We start from the raw sequence: 17,484 nt of genomic DNA on the forward strand, positions 1-17,484 counted from the left end.
TAGATTTAACATTGGAGAGAGAGAGAACATGAGGAGAGATAAGCAAGATATGATATCACACACGATATGATGTAAAACATTAAGAACATGAAGAGAGAGTGAGATATGTGTGTTTGTGTGTGTGTGTGTGTATGTGTGTGTGTGTCTGTGTGTGTGTGTGTGTATGTGTGTGTGTGTCTGTGTGTGTGTGCGTCTGTGTACAGACGTGTGTGTATTGTATGTGTGTATTGTGACACAGGGAATGTGTGTGTGTGTCGGTGTGTATGTCTGTGCGACTGTGTGTGTCTGTGTCTGTGTGTGTGCTGTGTAACTGTGTGTGTCTGTGTGTGTGCTGTGTAACTGTGTGTGTCTGTGTGTGTGTGCTGTGTCTGTGTGTGTGCTGTGTATGTGTGTAAGAGAGAAAAGACACAAGATTAGAACACACGATATGATGTGCTGAAATGTCCATCTACTATCTTGAGGCTGTTTTAAGAACATCAGCCAGACTGTCGCCCTAGTGTCTTTGAGCCCTGCTAGTTGACCTATATTAAACTAGTCAAGACTAACCCCTTTCCTACCTCCACCCTCGTATACACATTTTCCCCAACATTCTGTCACGTCATCATATCTGTCATGACGTACATTAAGATGATACGTAGATTTAACATTGGAGAGAGAGAGAACATGAGGAGAGATAAGCAAGATATGATATCACACACGATATGATGTAAAACATTAAGAACATGAAGAGAGAGTGAGATATGTGTGTTTGTGTGTGTGTGTGTGTATGTGTGTGTGTGTCTGTGTGTGTGTGTGTGTATGTGTGTGTGTGTCTGTGTGTGTGTGCGTCTGTGTACAGACGTGTGTGTATTGTATGTGTGTATTGTGACACAGGGAATGTGTGTGTGTGTCGGTGTGTATGTCTGTGCGACTGTGTGTGTCTGTGTCTGTGTGTGTGCTGTGTAACTGTGTGTGTCTGTGTGTGTGCTGTGTAACTGTGTGTGTCTGTGTGTGTGTGCTGTGTCTGTGTGTGTGCTGTGTATGTGTGTAAGAGAGAAAAGACACAAGATTAGAACACACGATATGATGTGCTGAAATGTCCATCTACTATCTTGAGGCTGTTTTAAGAACATCAGCCAGACTGTCGCCCTAGTGTCTTTGAGCCCTGCTAGTTGACCTATATTAAACTAGTCAAGACTAACCCCTTTCCTACCTCCACCCTCGTATACACATTTTCCCCAACAGTAGACTAAACTATGCACAGAATTATGTCAGTCTACAAGGTCCGGATTCTACATGGTCCGGCAATGTAGACCTTGTAGACTCCACTACAGACCAATTATCAGTGAATGTTCATGCATTTTTAAGAAGGGCTACTTCCACAAAAAAACAAAGAACTCACCAAAACATCTCAGTAGCACCTTATCTAAATGTTCTATTTCATATATGGAGATTCATATTTATTTATGTATTGCATGCATTTCTACATTTTATTTCCTATTTTGTTTATTCATCCCAGTATCTTTCTTTCTTGTGTGTGGAATTCTACAAGGCATTCTACATTCTACATTCACATTTAGTCATTTAGCTGACGCTTTTATCCAAAGCGACTTACAAGTTCTGTACGACAGGTCATCAGGAAGGATACAACTCTATCAGCTGAGTAACAATATTCATCAAAGTGTTGCGTGTTACAGTGTAGGTTAGTTTATTAGGACAAGTGCATGACAGTAAGGTTAGTTAGGGTTAGATTTTTTTTATTTTATTTTTTAAATTTTATTTCAGATAATGGTTGAAGAAGTGCGTCTTTAGTCGACGGCGAAAGATTGGATGGGATTCGGCTGTCCTAACTGGGGTGGGTAGTTCATTCCACCATTGTGGGGCAAGGACTGAGAATAGGCGTGTAGGTGGTGTATATGTGTTTGAGGATGATATCCTTCAAACAGGCAATAGTGATGATATAATTTGGGCAGTGCTGAGCTGGGTTACTTTCCTCCAGTGTATTTGTCCCCCGGCCCCACCCAATGGCCCCATGCACACACACACACACACACACACACACCGAAGTAAAAAAATAAAAAAAAATTGAAAAAAAAATTGATTTTTTTTTTTTATGTTCGAAGCTTGTGCCATCGAACGAAGCTTCGAAGCTTCGAAGTATTTAAGACAGCCCTAGAGATAACTGAATAGATCAAAGCATTGGCGGAGGGGTCTCCCGCCTTTGGGGTGGGCCACCGGGAGCGGCTTGGTGGCGCCCCCTGTGATGTTTTAGATCGACACGCGTACCTACCCCGGCGGCGTGATTAGGACACGGGACTGGTTCTTGTCGCGCCGGACCAGGTCTGTTAACCCGTTGTCCGCCGGGGCGCAGATCTGCTGTTCTGGTACCCTGAGGGACTTGTGCTTTTTCGGGGGGAAAACGCCGGGTCGGCCCGGGCGTTGCAGGGTTTGATGTTATGGAGGTGTTCGTGATTATGTCACTGCGTGTTATCCTTCACTGTTACTTGGTCCATATTGGTTGTACCTTGCGCTGTGCTGAAGGAGCCTGGTCCTTCTCCATTATTTTTTCGCCCCTCTTCTCCTGCTTGGCGGAGCTGGGAGGGGGCTGTCGAGGTGGTTCTTGTACGGTACCCCTCTGGCATCCCTGTGTACGTCCCGGTCCACCGGGCCCAGGTCCGGACTCGTTCTCGTCTACCTGTTGGCCTGGGTTAGCCCCTTCTTGAGAACTGAAATGCTTGTACTGCTGTATAGCCAGTGTATACCCGCAGTTGTGTTTTGGAGTTTTTTCTTGGGGAGGTTATAGGAACAACCGCCTCCAGTTAGGTGGTGGTTGGTTTCCAGGTGTGTTGGTAGCGGAGTCGACTCTCGGGTTAGGCCGGGCTTGACCCCGTCTGCCTGTGAGTGTGCCCCTGCACCTTTAATGACGTCTGCCAATCGTGTCTGCCTTCTCTGCCTCGGCCCCTCTAGAGGGTCAGGGTTTTTTGTGGAGGCTGCGACATGGTGCACAGCATACCGTACGCCCCTTCCGCCGGGGTGCTGTTTTCAGCAGACCCCTTTGGCGCCTGTCTAGTCCGCAGTGCTCCAGGCTCAGGTCGAGTCTTTTGACCCGTTACCTGGATTGAGGGATCAACCTCTTTGGAGGTTGTCTCCCCGGTGCGCTGCCTGGTCCCGCTGTGGGTGTAGCCTCTTGAGTGCTTCAGGGCGGCGTGCTGTAGGGGGGAAGGGCCTGCTCTTGGATGGGCCCTGTCCGATACGCTGGCGATGTGGGGGGTGGTGTCACTAGTGACCGCCTGGTGGGGTCTCAATGCTGCGGCGTCGTTGGCCTCACCAGGCCCCCTTTTCCGGGGGGTCCAGTCCCTTCCTGGGGCTGGGTCCTCCGCGCTCCGCTGCTACGGCCTTGCCACAGGGTTGGGTTTTTGCCCTTGACCCTGTGATATTAGGGGTTGTAACGGGGGTTTTGTTTCCTGCCGTTCGTTCCCTAGTGGCATGTGGGTTGCACGTTTGTGTAGTCGTGGGTTCTTCTGTGGGAAGGTAAGTCACACGGTCTGCTCACCCTGTGCGTTTGAGTTGCTAAACCCCTCTTCGCACAGTCGGATCCGATTCCCTCCCGTCCTCCACTAGGGGGGTCCGGGGGCTCGGGTCCTCCCCGGTTCTGATGGTTGTGGAGTGCCTCAGCGGGTACATTTGTCGAGCTTCCGCTCTGCTCCTGTGTTCCAGTAGAGCACAGAGCGTAAGCTATGACGTAACATAACATACGGTTATCTGTGCGAGCGCTCTGTGCTGGTCTCACTGAGGACCCTGTGGTCTTCGCCTTGGTGGTGAAAGACTTGGGAAGGAGCCGTTAGTATGGCCACACCCCTGCTTATGTAGAGGAGCGAATGGGGGTGTGGCCAGACGGATGGGTGTGTATAGGTACATGTGGAGAAATGTATTCAGTATATAGACTGGATATGGGATATGTTCCAGTAGAGCACAGAGCACTCGCTATTACTCACATAACTATGGTTATATAGATAACCTTAACATTGCTTTATGACCAGCTGACATTCTGTCAACGGTGTAAAAGTGATCATGGCTGATTGATTGATTGAAAAGTTTATTAACAGATTGCAGAATGGGTACAGTACAGTACAGCTCAATACATACAATTGTTAAGAGGATGCAGACCTGAGAAAGACTTTCGTCTTGTTTCCATCAGGGTCCCCCATTTTCAATTCATCATATGACACACATGACATACAGATAGACCGTACTGCTACATCTATACATTTATGACATACCAGATTTTCAAATACAGTACTGTTTGTGATACAAAAAAAATCCAGAAGAAGAGTATATACATTTGACATAGAAACTGTGCATTGGGGGAGGTTGGGTAGGTGGGGTGGGGCTGTACATTGGAGGTGGGGGGGGGGGGGGGGGGGGGGGGACACACACTGTACATTGGAATACTGACATACATTTGATATGGAAACTGTACATTGGAGGAGGTTGGGTAGGTGGGGTGGGGTTGGGTGGGGCTGTACATTGGAATAGCCATGCTTGGTCTTTATTGTACAACTGGGTTAGGACATTTGTAGGGGCCAGTTTTGAATTGCAGTCTCCCGTAGGTGTTCTTTGAGAGTGTTTTTGAAGGTGGGTAGTGATTTACATTCCTTTACAGCTTTGGGTAGGGCGTTCCACATTGTTGTGGCATAATTGCGAAACGTGTTTAGTCCCTTGTTTGAGCCGAATCTGGGTTTTACATGATTTGTGGAGCTCCCTCTGGTGTTGTGATAGTGGTATTCACTGACCTTTGGGAAGTATTTTGACATGTACATGGGTACCTTGGTCGTGTAGTGTATCTTGTAGACCAGGCCCATTGCAAGTTGCTGTACTCTGTCGTCTACTCTAAGCCATCCTAGGTTGGCAAAGTGTGCAGGGGTGAGGTGGGTTCTAGGAGTCAGGTCAAGCAGTAGTCTGACTAGTTTGTTTTGAGATGTTTGTAATTTGGTTTTTAGTGCCTTTGAGGTGCTTTGGTACCATGAGGTGCAAGCATAGTTGTAGTACCCTTGAATGAGTGCTCCTGCCAGAGTCTTCAGGGTATTCTTGTTTACCAGAGAGGAGATCCGGTACAAGAATCGAGTTAGTTGATTGACTTTTTTTATTACATTGGATGCCATTTTGTCACAGGAAAGATTAGCCTCTAGGATTGAACCCAGGTAGGTAATTTCATCTTTCCTTGTGACAATATTGTCACCCACTGTAACTGAGAAGCCGTCTGTTTTGCTGAGTTTGTTATTTGAACCGAAGAGAATGGACTCTGTTTTGCCCATGTGTAATGATAGTTTGTTGTCGGCGAGCCATGATGATGGTTGCCAGAGAGGACTGATGAACTGTGAAGTATGTGGGGACTGTCTGCCACGCAGAGCAGAGGCTCTTAACGCACCTCAACGTTCAACAGTTTTGGAATAATGTTATCATTTCTCAATTATTTCCGTTAGTCAGAAATTAGGTCAGTTAACGTAACGCAACACACTTTTAACTCGTAGATAACGTTACCGTTAACTTCATTTGCACACTATTCGTTATGCTTAATGATCATTGTCCCTGTCATTAGTTGTGCTTAATCCAAAGAGCAAATGTTGGAGCTGGCGTTAAAGCAAAGTGAAAATAATATAGTTATGTGTAACGTTAGCTAGCTAGCTTGTTAGCTAACCTTAACAGCAATGTTTTAGCTAGCTTTAGCGTCAACTTAACGTCACAATAACTTTGTTTCAAGTAATAATAGAACATACTGTAGCAATGTATCTGTATAATTTCGTCACAGCCACAAATCGCCGAAGTCCTCCGTTTCCTCCCGCATCTTGTCGTTATTGGTTGTAGCCGAGCTGCAATGAAACTCTTGTTTACTCCACTCCGAGGTCACTTGACGTCTGTGTTGCCCGGAACTTTTTGCCAGGTGCAGTTGGGATGTCGTCAGAATAAAGGTCCTCGCATGACAGACTGGTGTTGCGTCTCCTGGTTGGTGTTAGTTGGTAAAGCGTTTAGCATTGAATACAATGAATGAATGAATGAATGAATGAATGAATGAAAACTTTATTTAACAGATTGCAGAATGGGTACAATACAGTACGGCTCAATACACACAATTGTTAAGGGGATGCAGACCAGATTAAGACATTTGTCTTGTTTACATCAGGGTCCCCCATTTTCAATTCATAGTGACATTTATGACATACACAACATACATGCATTTCCAAGTGATCGGTAAACCCTACATTTATATTTGTACAGTAATAGCTCATGTAATGTGTAAAGCTACTTACTTACTTACTTACTTAATGTGTAAAGCTGTAAGAAAGTACTGCCTCTGGGTCTGGGACAACTTTACCATCTCTCAAAAGTGCATTATTGTAAAACCAAACTAATTAACTAAAACTGCAGTCATGGCAGAGTCACCTAGCAACGGTGGGAATGAGTGAGGATTGGAATAATCAGGAAAATGAAAAAGTGTCATGTAGGAACGTCAGTGTTTTAATCCTCTTGTCTCCCCACCCTGTTCTACTGTCAGGTGAGATGGGTTTTTTTAAGGGAAGAATCCATGTCCACATTTCACACCACTCATCCCAGGATTTAAATCCACTGTTGCTCCAACAATGTAGCTTCATTCTATCTGAATGTTTTAATAAATGCTTTTGTGTATATTTGGCTCTACATCCATAATTGCATCGACAATTCATTAGCGTGGCTTACGATAGAAAAACAAATACCTGGCCAATTTTCCATCGTGGACTAAAAACACACTTCTTTAATCAATGTCTAATTTTTTTTTTTCTAAACAAACCATTGTACTGACTTTTACTATCATGCACTTTGCTACCAATTAATCTTCCTTGCTATATTACTACATACTATGCTATTATGTCTTTACTACTATGCACGCAAAACTGTAGCACCCAAGTTTCAACACTGTTTGACGAACATTGTTACTCAGCTGAATTGTTGTACAGAACTAGTAAGTCAAAGTGTTCAGCTAAATGACTAAATGTAAAATGTAAATACAAGCAAACAAACAAAAGACGTTTTCATTGAGTCTTTATTTTCATCAGCTGTCAAATGAGAAGTTCATTGCGGATGTCAGCGTGTCCGAGAGTTTGGTAGAAAGTTTGTCTGAAAAGTAAAGAGGAGAAATACATACAAAATTCAATAATACAAAACAATCTAAATGATCAATTCCAATTAAACAGAACAAACCTGACTAATAGGTCCAACATAGTGGGATTACCAGTGGAATAGTAATTAAGCAATAGCTCACAACAGGCCATGGTATATGGTTATTATATCACACGTAATTTGGCCTGACGTAAAGCAGAGGTCTCCTCCGTAGACCAGACTGTCTCGTTTTAACAGGGCTAAGATTTTATTTTCCTTAGACGCGGAGTGATACTTGTGAAAAGGAATTAGAATCATAGCTGTTGATATACGCTCATTATACCATGGCTATGATCCAATCAGATTGCTTGATTTGAGCTACCCGTTTTATAATGCTGGATATAAATGGGTTGTGGCGGAACAATAATTGATTCCGTTTAGTATCAAAGGACTAGTATTAGTATGAAGAAGATGGTGATAACAGGTCATACACATTAGTGATGTTGAAGTTTGAAGCATGCGTTGAGAAAGCAGGGCCATGTCCGCTGAAGCTCCATTATCGCCCCGGGCTTGGTGAGCAGATGTCAATTATGGCTATAAGGAATCAAGTCCCCTCACAATTGGTGCGTTCTAGCTGGCCACAACATCGTCTTAGCTTGCAAACTGTAATTATTATATATTAACTTGATCAATGGACAACTGATTTAGTTTGAAGATCATTCTGTCTAGGAGGAGCCAGAATCAAACCGGGAATCTTCCGATTACCAGACGCCTGCTCTACTGTACCTCCTGATCCACCTTTGTTCGACCGTGGAAAGCAGAAGTGGCGATTGAAGAGTCAAGAAAAGAGGGAGGAGTTGGGGGTCAAATGGCTGGGAAGCCGCAGTGCTGCAGGAAGCAACGTTTCTCCATTAATACACTTCCATCGTCTCTCAATATAAAGTATTTAAACAAACCTGCTCTCTTCTGCTGCTTCTTCCTCTTCTTGCCGGCAGCGCGGAGAGCCTGGCCTTGGTGAAGAGGGTCTACGTTCACAACGTCCTGTAAGCTGGGAAGCTTGGGTGCTGCACGGGCTGCTGCACCACCTGTCTTTGCCTTCTGGGTTTTTAGCACTACCGTCATCGGCCCAAACTAGTATTTATTTTGCACAGGATAAGAGGAAAGAGATAAAGAATATTAAATACAGTTTTACAAAAGGAGAGAAAGGGAAACAATGTGGTAAAAGGAGAATCTGCCCAAAAAAAAGCACCAGAAACTATTAGGACTTTTGAAAACGCTGGTGAAAGTCAATGGAAACCCAAACCGTTCCTATATCACATTTACAATTAGTCATTTAGCCGACGCTTTTATCCAAAGCGTCTTACAAGTTCTGTACGACAAATCATCAGGAAGGGCACAACTCTATCAGCTGAGTAACAATGTTCATCAACGTGTTGAGTGCTACAGTGTAGGTTAGTAAGTGCATGACAGTAAGATTAGTTAGGTTTTTTTTATTTGTTTTTTCAGATAATGGTTGAAGAAGTGCGTCTTTAGTCGACGGATATCACCTTCCAAATAGCTTCATAACCATATAGTTAAGTATAGGGCTGTACCGAATGTCATTTTTTAACATTCGAAGCTTCGATTGAAGTATTCGAACGAAGCTTTGATTTTTTTTTAACTAAATCCTCAATTTGAATAAAGTGATTAATCTGATTAAATTAGTCTCTTTTATTAAATCAACTTTCTTTAATGAATATAACTCATCAGTTTCGTCAACATAAATAATCCAATAAGGGCACGGTTGGTATCAAAGTGATGGTGATGTCTTATAGTATAATATTGTGGTGACACTTATCACGCACAATTGGTGCAGACATTCACTGGACTTGAGGAGCAGAGGAATGCTCCTTTAAGCCTGGGGATTCTGGGAACGGTGTGGGTATTTGGTGACGTATATTAGGTCACCTGTCAGCTGTCAGCTGGCTGCTGTCACTTTGAAGTAGTAACGTTAAACGCCTCTGCACTCTGTTTTGATGTATGTAATTTATGTTGGGAAGTAAAGGAAAGACTCGACTACCGTCTCCCGTTTCATCCTTTCTTGCGATCCCACATTGGTGACCCGAAGTACGTGAGGAATATTACATCATGACGGACGGAGAAGTGAACATTATCTACGCCGCTGCAATCAAGTTACCCGACTTCTGGCATCACAGCCCTCGACCCTGGTTTCAACACATTGAAGCTCAGTTCGAGTTGAGAGGAATAACACAGGATGTTACGAAATATTATCATGTGGTAGCAGCATTGGATGCCCAGACGACGGCCCGCGCTATGGGGCTGCTGGAAGCCCCGCCAGCTGCCGGCAAATATGACGCTATCAAGGCATTCCTTTTGCAATTATTTGAACTGTCGGAGATTGAAAAGGCGGATCGTCTATTGTCACTTAACGGCCTCGGCGACGGCAAGCCGTCCGAACTGATGGACAGGATGCTGTCCGTTTTGGGCTCGGCAGATCCCTCTTTTTTATTTAAACATGTTTTCATGCGTCAGCTCCCAGCGCCTGTGCGCACCGCCCTGGCCAGCTCTCCCGTCTCCTTCACCAAGGACTACCGCGCGCTGGCTGCCGAAGCGGACAGGATTTATCTCGCCAACCGACAGCAGTTTGTGCATGCGCTGCTTCCAGCCTACCACCCACCTACCCACCTAGTGGACGCTGCGGACGCCGCTGCAGCAGTGACTGCCCGTCGCCAGGGTAACAGTGGATGGTGTTATTTCCATAACCGGTTTGGCGCCAGGGCCAAACAGTGTCGCCCACCGTGCAATTACAGTGACCAGGGAAACGCCAGGGCCAATGCTCATTAACAGCCATGAGCGTTGGCGGAGGCAGCAGGCTGCTATTTATTAAGGACACCTTATTTGGCCGGCGACTACTAGTCGACTCGGGCGCGCAACGAAGCATCCTGCCTGCTACAGCTGTGGACACTATGGCTGGGGGCCACGGTCCCCCCATGGACGCTGCTAATGGCACGCCTATACGTACCTACGGAACCAGGTATGTAGAGGTGTGTTTTGGCGGGCGCCGTTTCGGGTGGGAGTTTGTCATGGCCGCTGTGTCAGTTCCTCTCCTCGGCGCGGACTTCCTGTGTGCGTTCAGGCTGCTAGTGGACATTACAAACTGTCGCCTAATCGATGCTGTCTCCTTCGCTACCTACCCGTGCACGCTGGGAGGGCCAGGGACACTAGGTCTGTCCAACATGCTTGCTGCTGGGGATGTATATCAGCGCCTCCTAGCGGAGTTCCCTATCCTCACCACGCCTACATTTTCCTCAGCAGTCGCTAAGCATGGCGTGGAGCACTATATAGCCACTGTCGGTCCCCCGGTCTATGCACGTGCTCGGCGCCTTGACCCAGCTAAGCTCTCCATTGCCAGGGAGGAATTTGCAACCATGGAACGCCTTGGAATTGTGCGCCGTTCTGACAGTCCGTGGGCCTCCCCCCTGCATATGGTCACTAAGGCTGATGGTGGGTGGCGTCCCTGTGGCGATTTCCGACGCCTAAACAACGCCACGACCCCGGACCGGTACCCCGTCCCGCATATACAGGACTTCTCCGCCCACCTGGCGGGGACCACCATCTTTTCCAAGGTGGACTTGGTGCGGGGATACCACCAGGTACCAGTTCACCCACGGGACGTTCCCAAGACGGCGGTCATCACTCCTTTTGGCCTGTTCGAGTTTCTGCGGATGCCCTTTGGCCTCAAGGGGGCGGCACAGACTTTCCAGCGACTGATGGACTCGGTGCTGCGGGATATGGCATTCATGTTCGTATACTTGGACGACATTCTCGTAGCCAGCACGTCTGCAGAGGAGCACCTGACACATCTCAGGCAGTTGTTTGAGCGGCTCAGTGCACATGGGCTCATTGTTAACCCCGCCAAGTGCCAGTTCGGCCGGTCGTCTATAGATTTCCTCGGGCACAGGGTCTCAGCAGAGGGAGCCGTTCCGCTCCCTGCCAGGGTGGACGCCGTTGCCAGCTTTCCACGCCCCCGCACCGTGAAGTCCCTGCAGGAGTTCCTAGGCATGGTGAACTTCTACAACAGGTTCATTCCCCGTGCTGCTCACCTCATGCGTCCCTTGTATGAAGCCCTGCGTGGTAAGGACCCCAAGGCCGAGGTGGACTGGTCCCCGTGTACCGACGACGCTTTTTTGGGCGCTAAAACTGCACTGGCCAATGCCGCATTACTGGCACACCCATTTCCTACCGCCCCTATCGCCCTCACAACTGACGCCTCAGACTACGCAGTGGGGGCAGTGTACGAACAGTGGGTGGGGGGGGGCTGGCAACCGCTTGCTTTCTTCAGTCGCCAGCTGCGGGACAATGAAAGAAAGTACAGCACCTTTGACCGGGAGCTCCTAGGCCTCTTCCTGGCCATCAGGCACTTCAGATTCCTGCTGGAGGGCCGACGGTTTACTGCCTTTGTGGATCACAAGCCACTCACCTTCGCCATGGCCAAGGCCACCGAGCCGTGGTCAGGGCGCCAGCAGCGCCAACTCTCCGCCATCTCCGAGTTTACCACGGACTTACGGCATGTCGCAGGTAAAGACAACTACGTCGCTGACTGCCTCTCCCGGACGGTGGTGGGGGCCGTCCACTTGGGACTGGACTACGCTGCCATGGCTGCCGACCAGGCCACTGACAAGGACATGCAGGCCTACCGAACAGCCGACACTGGGCTAAGGTTAGAGGATGTGCAGGTTGGTATTGCCAACACCACGCTCCTCTGCGACGTCTCCACCGGTCAGCCCCGTCCGATGGTTCCCGCTGGCTGGCGGCGGCAGGTATTCGAAGCCATCCATGGCCTGTCGCACCCGGGGGTGAAGGCGTCAACTAAGCTGGTCAGTGCTAAATTCGTCTGGCATGGCCTCAGGAAGGACATCGCAGCCTGGGCCGGCTCCTGCGTGGCGTGCCAGCGTGCAAAGATACACCGTCACACCAAAGCCCCCTTGGCACCGTTTCTCGTGCCGGAGAGGCGCTTTGACCATGTCAATGTGGACCTGGTGGGTCCCCTGCCCCCCTCCCACGGGTTCACTCACCTCCTCACCATGGTGGACAGAACCACTAGGTGGCCGGAGGTGGTCCCGCTGGCATCGACCACATCCGCCGAGGTGGCCCGGGCGTTCATTGGGTCCTGGGTAGCCCGTTTTGGCACACCATCTGATCTCACATCCGACCGGGGCCCACAGTTTACGTCCGGGCTCTGGACTGCAGTTGCCGAGGGCCTGGGAGTGAAGCTCCACCGCACCATAGCCTACAACCCACAGGGCAACGGCTTGTGTGAACGGTTTCACCGCTCTATGAAGGCTGCTCTGCGGGCCAGCCTTACGGACTGCAACTGGGTCGACCGGCTTCCCTGGGTCATGCTTGGCCTGCGCTCCGCCCCCAAAGAAGACCTGCAGGCCTCGGCTGCTGAGCTGGTGTACGGACAGCCGCTGCGAGTCCCTGGGGAGTTCCTCCCGGATGCCGAGGCTCCCTGGTCGGTCACCTCATCTCGGACTGTGCTCAGGGATGGCGCCGGTGCTTTCACCCCAGTCCCAACTTCCCAGCACTGCCTCCCGCAGTCCTACATGCCTAGGGATCTGCAGTCAGCCAGGTATGTTTTCATTCGCCATGACAGCCACCGTACTCCTCTGCAGCCCCCTTACGACGGCCCTTTTCGCGTCCTGGAGGCGGGGCCTAAGAACTTCATGGTGGACATTGGAGGAAGGTCAGAGCGGGTATCGGTCGACCGGCTCAAGCCTGCCCATTTGGACCTAGACAGGCCAGTTGAACTGGCCCGGCCCCCGCGGCGTGGACGACCCCCTGCCCGGCCCCTGCCAACTGCTTTTCCCTCTAGTCACCTCATATCTCCTGAATCCCCCCCACACGCCCCAATCCCCACCTCTACCCCTGCACGGGTGATACGGACTCGTTTTGGGCGCCTGATCCGCCCCCGCCTCGTTGACTGTGGATGATCTTTTGGGGGGTTATTGTGAATTCTGGGGGGGCCTGTGTGGTGACACTTATCACGCACAATTGGTGCAGACATTCACTGGACTTGAGGAGCAGAGGAATGCTCCTTTAAGCCTGGGGATTCTGGGAACGGTGTGGGTATTTGGTGACGTATATTAGGTCACCTGTCAGCTGTCAGCTGGCTGCTGTCACTTTGAAGTAGTAACGTTAAACGCCTCTGCACTCTGTTTTGATGTATGTAATTTATGTTGGGAAGTAAAGGAAAGACTCGACTACCGTCTCCCGTTTCATCCTTTCTTGCGATCCCACAATATTATAATATTAGTGTAGCCTAATCTTTAACTGCAACTGTGAAGAAAACCCCCATTGGTTTAAACGGATTGAATAGACAAAAAGCAAAAAAAATAATAATAATAATAATAATTTAATTAAAAATTTGAATGTTGATTTAGAATTCGAACGTCAACATTATGATCGAAGCTTCGAAGCATTCGGTACAGCCCTAGTTAAGTATATAAAATAGGGGTGGGAGTGGATGGGGGGATGAGAAAGAACTGAAGCACTTTGCAAAATGCAAATAAAGCATTTTGAAAAAGGTTTTGTGATATAGTTTAAGATAAGATAACAGCATGGGGGAGGGGAGATACGGGTATGGGCATGTTAATAGTAGAAGACATAAATAGACAAAGTTTAGAACTTTCTCATGAACTTAGAACTATAAATAGTTAGATCGCTAAATCCTTCAGGTTGCCACGGTTAGCAAAGAATAAAAACCCACGCAATATAAAAGTTTTGTAACAAAAAAGCAATCTAGAATCGAATCTATTATAATGTGTAGATACTCGGGATGAATTGAGAATTTAATTAAAAATCACACACAATATAACCACAATAATCTAAATAGAATCCTGGGATTCCCAAAGATTCCCTCCCCTAATATAAAAGTACCTATGTTTTTATCTCTGAGACTGGCATTGCTAACAAATACTAATCATTTCGGCTTCCATTATCTCAAAAACCAAAACATTGGTGCAAGTGCTTTTTAGATATAAAAGTCACAAAGACTGCATTACCTCTGGGTCCTGGTCATCCTCCACAGATTCTGAGTCATTATCCATAATCTCTAGCTCCTCTATGGAGCCCCCTTCCACCTCCAGTCCATAAGGCGGTTCCCCTTGACCACCCTGAGTCATCCCAGAGGTCGTCATGCAGAATCCCATGTCAACGTCAGGACAAAACGACTCTGTAAAACACAGCATAGGTCTACACTTAAAGCAGAATTCAACCGTTTTATTATCAATGCTTTCAGGGATGTTAGGTCAGTTGTACTCACAACTGCATGAGTGACCATTAATGTTTGCAAATTTGAGAAATAATGTCTACAATGAGAATAAAGTTGGTTTGAGACTTCTGGGTCACATAGGAAGAGGGATGTATTGAAATTAGGTAGTTTTTCATTATGAAGAAATGTGCACATAAAATATGCTAAGTGTAAACTGGAGAACATTGTGGTTGTAAATTAGGCGTGTTCCAGATGAGAATATGTTGTTGAGATGTCTTGTCATAAACTATTTTAAATGCCCTTTCAAACAAAGTATAATAAATAAATATCCGCTCAAAAACAGAAAGATCCAGATGAAGCAACTGATGGAGTATAGTATGTATAGAGAGAGAGAGAGATGCTTGGAGAAACAGGCTACTGCATCAAACTGACCAAATAGTTGCACCTACCTGCAAGTGCCTGCTGATTTCCTTTCTCCAGTTCATCCCAGTCAAAAGCTTTGCCCATCTCTGTGACAATCTCTGCACTGACATGAGTGGGAAGCGTGTGCGTCTCTGGGGGATGTGTAAAGTAGCTGATCCTTCCCCTACAAGACAAAGTATAGACAATGTTCCAAATCAACACTACAGTATAGCATTAGCAACAACTTCGAGGTTGGTTCATGGCGTGAGTGGATGTGCTGTGGATTGACAAGAGGTGCTTGTTAAGTGCCATCCTTGTTAAAATTTCAAGAGGTGCATAGCCTCACGTGCAACCTGTGACCCTCTGTGGCCCATGCATCTAATTTCAGACACATTTACGTAATCTCGTCCACATGCAAACCTGCCATGTCCGTTTCTGCAAAACAACATGAAGCAACCTTCATGCTGGTCCTTGGAAAATACCATGCAGGATCAGATAGAATATAGCTGGAATGGGTACTACTAATGGTGTCCAGTAGCCTGCTCCAATCCGCACATTGTTGCTTTAGGAAAATGTCAGGCTCTGATTCGCATACATCTACCCCTATACAGAAAGGTCCCGAACCTACTTTACAATTTTTAAGTTCAGCATTATAGCAGCTGAATAACTGTTGTCATGTTTAAATGTCACAGACCAGATGTTTTAACTTGACAGACGATGTCATTACGCAACTGAAAACATAATTGAAACGATCAATACATGAAATGTAAATATTAAGATGGTAACAGAAGGTGGTAGATCATCTTTTGCACATTCACCCACCCTGTCCAGTCCATTAGAACACTCTTTGCTGCTTTGTCACAATCAGGTAGTCCTCCTTTCCGCAGTTTTCCTTGTCGCCGAGCAAGCAACGCCAGGAACTCCAGAGCTGTGTGGAAGTCTGGCACTCCATAGTGTTCCATGATCTGAGGATAGAACAATAACGAGTCAGAGACACTTTGTTCACTAGAGGAATGTGTCTTGGTGAGAACGGTGCAGCAACAAGTCAGCAACTTAAAACTAAATCCCAAAGTGTAAACATGGTACAACAGGAACCTGCATACAGTGCACAGGGTTAGTAACACAAAACAATAAGACTATAGACTATACATATCATACATGTATTACTACTATAGACATCAGAGTGGTGGTCATGACAATGTATATAAACTAGGGCTGTCAAACTAATACAAATTCATTTAGCATGTTAATCACACGATAGGCGTTTATTTACGATTATTATTCCTAATAATTATTCAATCATAATTAACGCAAATAAAAAATACATCTGTAGGGCTGTTGTAATAATAAGTAATACATGCCTAATCATAAGTACTTATGTGTTCGACAGGAGTCTTCAATAACATTCAACGGTTGTGAACACATAATTTGTTCTCTAATGCTGTGTTGACAGATGACATCGCTAGCTCAGCCTGTAGATGCACTTAATGTTGTCGCTTCAAAGACCATTCATGATGAACAATGAAACCCAAAAGTCTGTTTGTAATGAAATCTGCCATTCAAGGGCTGTCACGGTCACTCATCCTCCTGGTATGCATGTCCGAGGGATCAGCAAGGTAAACAGGCCGACCACTTGCTGCTTGTTTTCGAAGTTATGGGAGGTGGTTTGGAGTCAAAAGGGGCGATTCAATTATGTTACTTTTAGGCTATGTTCACACTGCAAGCTTTAGTGCTCAATTCTGATTTATTGCTCAGATCAGACTTTTTAGTTTGGCTGTTCACATTATTATTATTATTTATTTTTTTATCCACTTTTTCTCCCATTTTCTATATTTTCTCCCATCCCAATTTCGTATCATCCAATTCAACCCTCCCCTGTCACGAACGCTGTTTCTTGCCTCCCACAAGCCGGCTGCAATGTGGACTAAGTCATACATAGCACAAGTCCCCTCCGGTACTTGAGGTAACAGCAGTCGCATCTTTTCACCTGCGCAGCTCGATCTCTCAGTGGCGAGGAGTAACGCGTGGGAGGCTCACGCTGCGCCCGACACTTCCTGATTCTACTGCGCAGGCGCACCAACCGACCTGTAGGAGTCGCTGTCCACAACGCCCGATCCCCACCCATCAGTTTCCCACCCCCTAATACGGCCAATGTGTATTAGTATGAACGACCAGCTAAACTGAAAGCAATGTGGAGCGCTGGGCTCGAACAGGCGAGCCCAGCGTCTCCGCATTCGTGGCGAGCGCCTTGCCCACTACGCCACGTAGCCGCCCTTATTATTATTATTTTTACATTTTACTTTTTATGTGGCCAATATCAGATTTCAGAGTGAACTGGTCACGCTCCAGAACTGACCCGCATGTACAATAGTGATGATGATGATAGACGTAAACATGGATGACACTGAAGTCACAGTTTATGGTTTCATTTATAACTTGTAAATGCAGTGGAGGCCATCTACGGTAATTAAAACCAATCAGACCTGTGTAACGTTATCCGATTCAGGACCACATATGAAAGTGGACCAAATGAGAATTGAAAAGATCAGATTCCATGTGATTTGTGCGGTTCACAATTATGAAAAAATTACATGAGCAAATCAATCAGACTGGGGCCACTTTTGCCTGCAGTCTGAACGTAGCCTTACTTTACATGTTAAGGTTTCCAGTTAATATTGACAGCCCTAGTAAAGGCT

At 46.7% G+C, this 17,484-nt stretch overlaps 2 protein-coding genes across 2 annotated transcripts in view; both read right to left on the reverse strand.

Annotated features, from left to right (window-relative positions):
* Window positions 1–5,871, reverse strand: part of tfe3b (transcription factor binding to IGHM enhancer 3b) — a 40,901-nt gene extending 35,030 nt beyond the window's left edge. The window contains exon 1 of the mRNA XM_084317688.1: window positions 5,757–5,871. The gene's annotated coding sequence lies outside the window, so the exon portion shown is untranslated. The remainder of the gene's footprint in view (window positions 1–5,756) is intronic.
* A 1,168-nt stretch (window positions 5,872–7,039) lies between these two features.
* Window positions 7,040–17,484, reverse strand: part of gnl3l (G protein nucleolar 3 like) — a 33,428-nt gene continuing 22,983 nt past the window's right edge. The window contains exons 11-15 of the mRNA XM_084317682.1: window positions 15,611–15,753; window positions 14,836–14,972; window positions 14,178–14,347; window positions 8,070–8,244; window positions 7,040–7,131 (exon numbers count right to left, since the gene is read on the reverse strand). Of these exons, the coding sequence (XP_084173808.1) occupies window positions 7,067–7,131; window positions 8,070–8,244; window positions 14,178–14,347; window positions 14,836–14,972; window positions 15,611–15,753 (690 nt within the window). The 3' untranslated portion in view covers window positions 7,040–7,066. The remainder of the gene's footprint in view (window positions 7,132–8,069; window positions 8,245–14,177; window positions 14,348–14,835; window positions 14,973–15,610; window positions 15,754–17,484) is intronic.

This window comes from Notolepis coatsorum (genome assembly GCF_963971535.1).
Source record: "Notolepis coatsorum genome assembly, chromosome: 6".
In the NCBI taxonomy this organism is placed as follows: Eukaryota; Metazoa; Chordata; class Actinopteri; order Aulopiformes; family Paralepididae; genus Notolepis; species Notolepis coatsorum.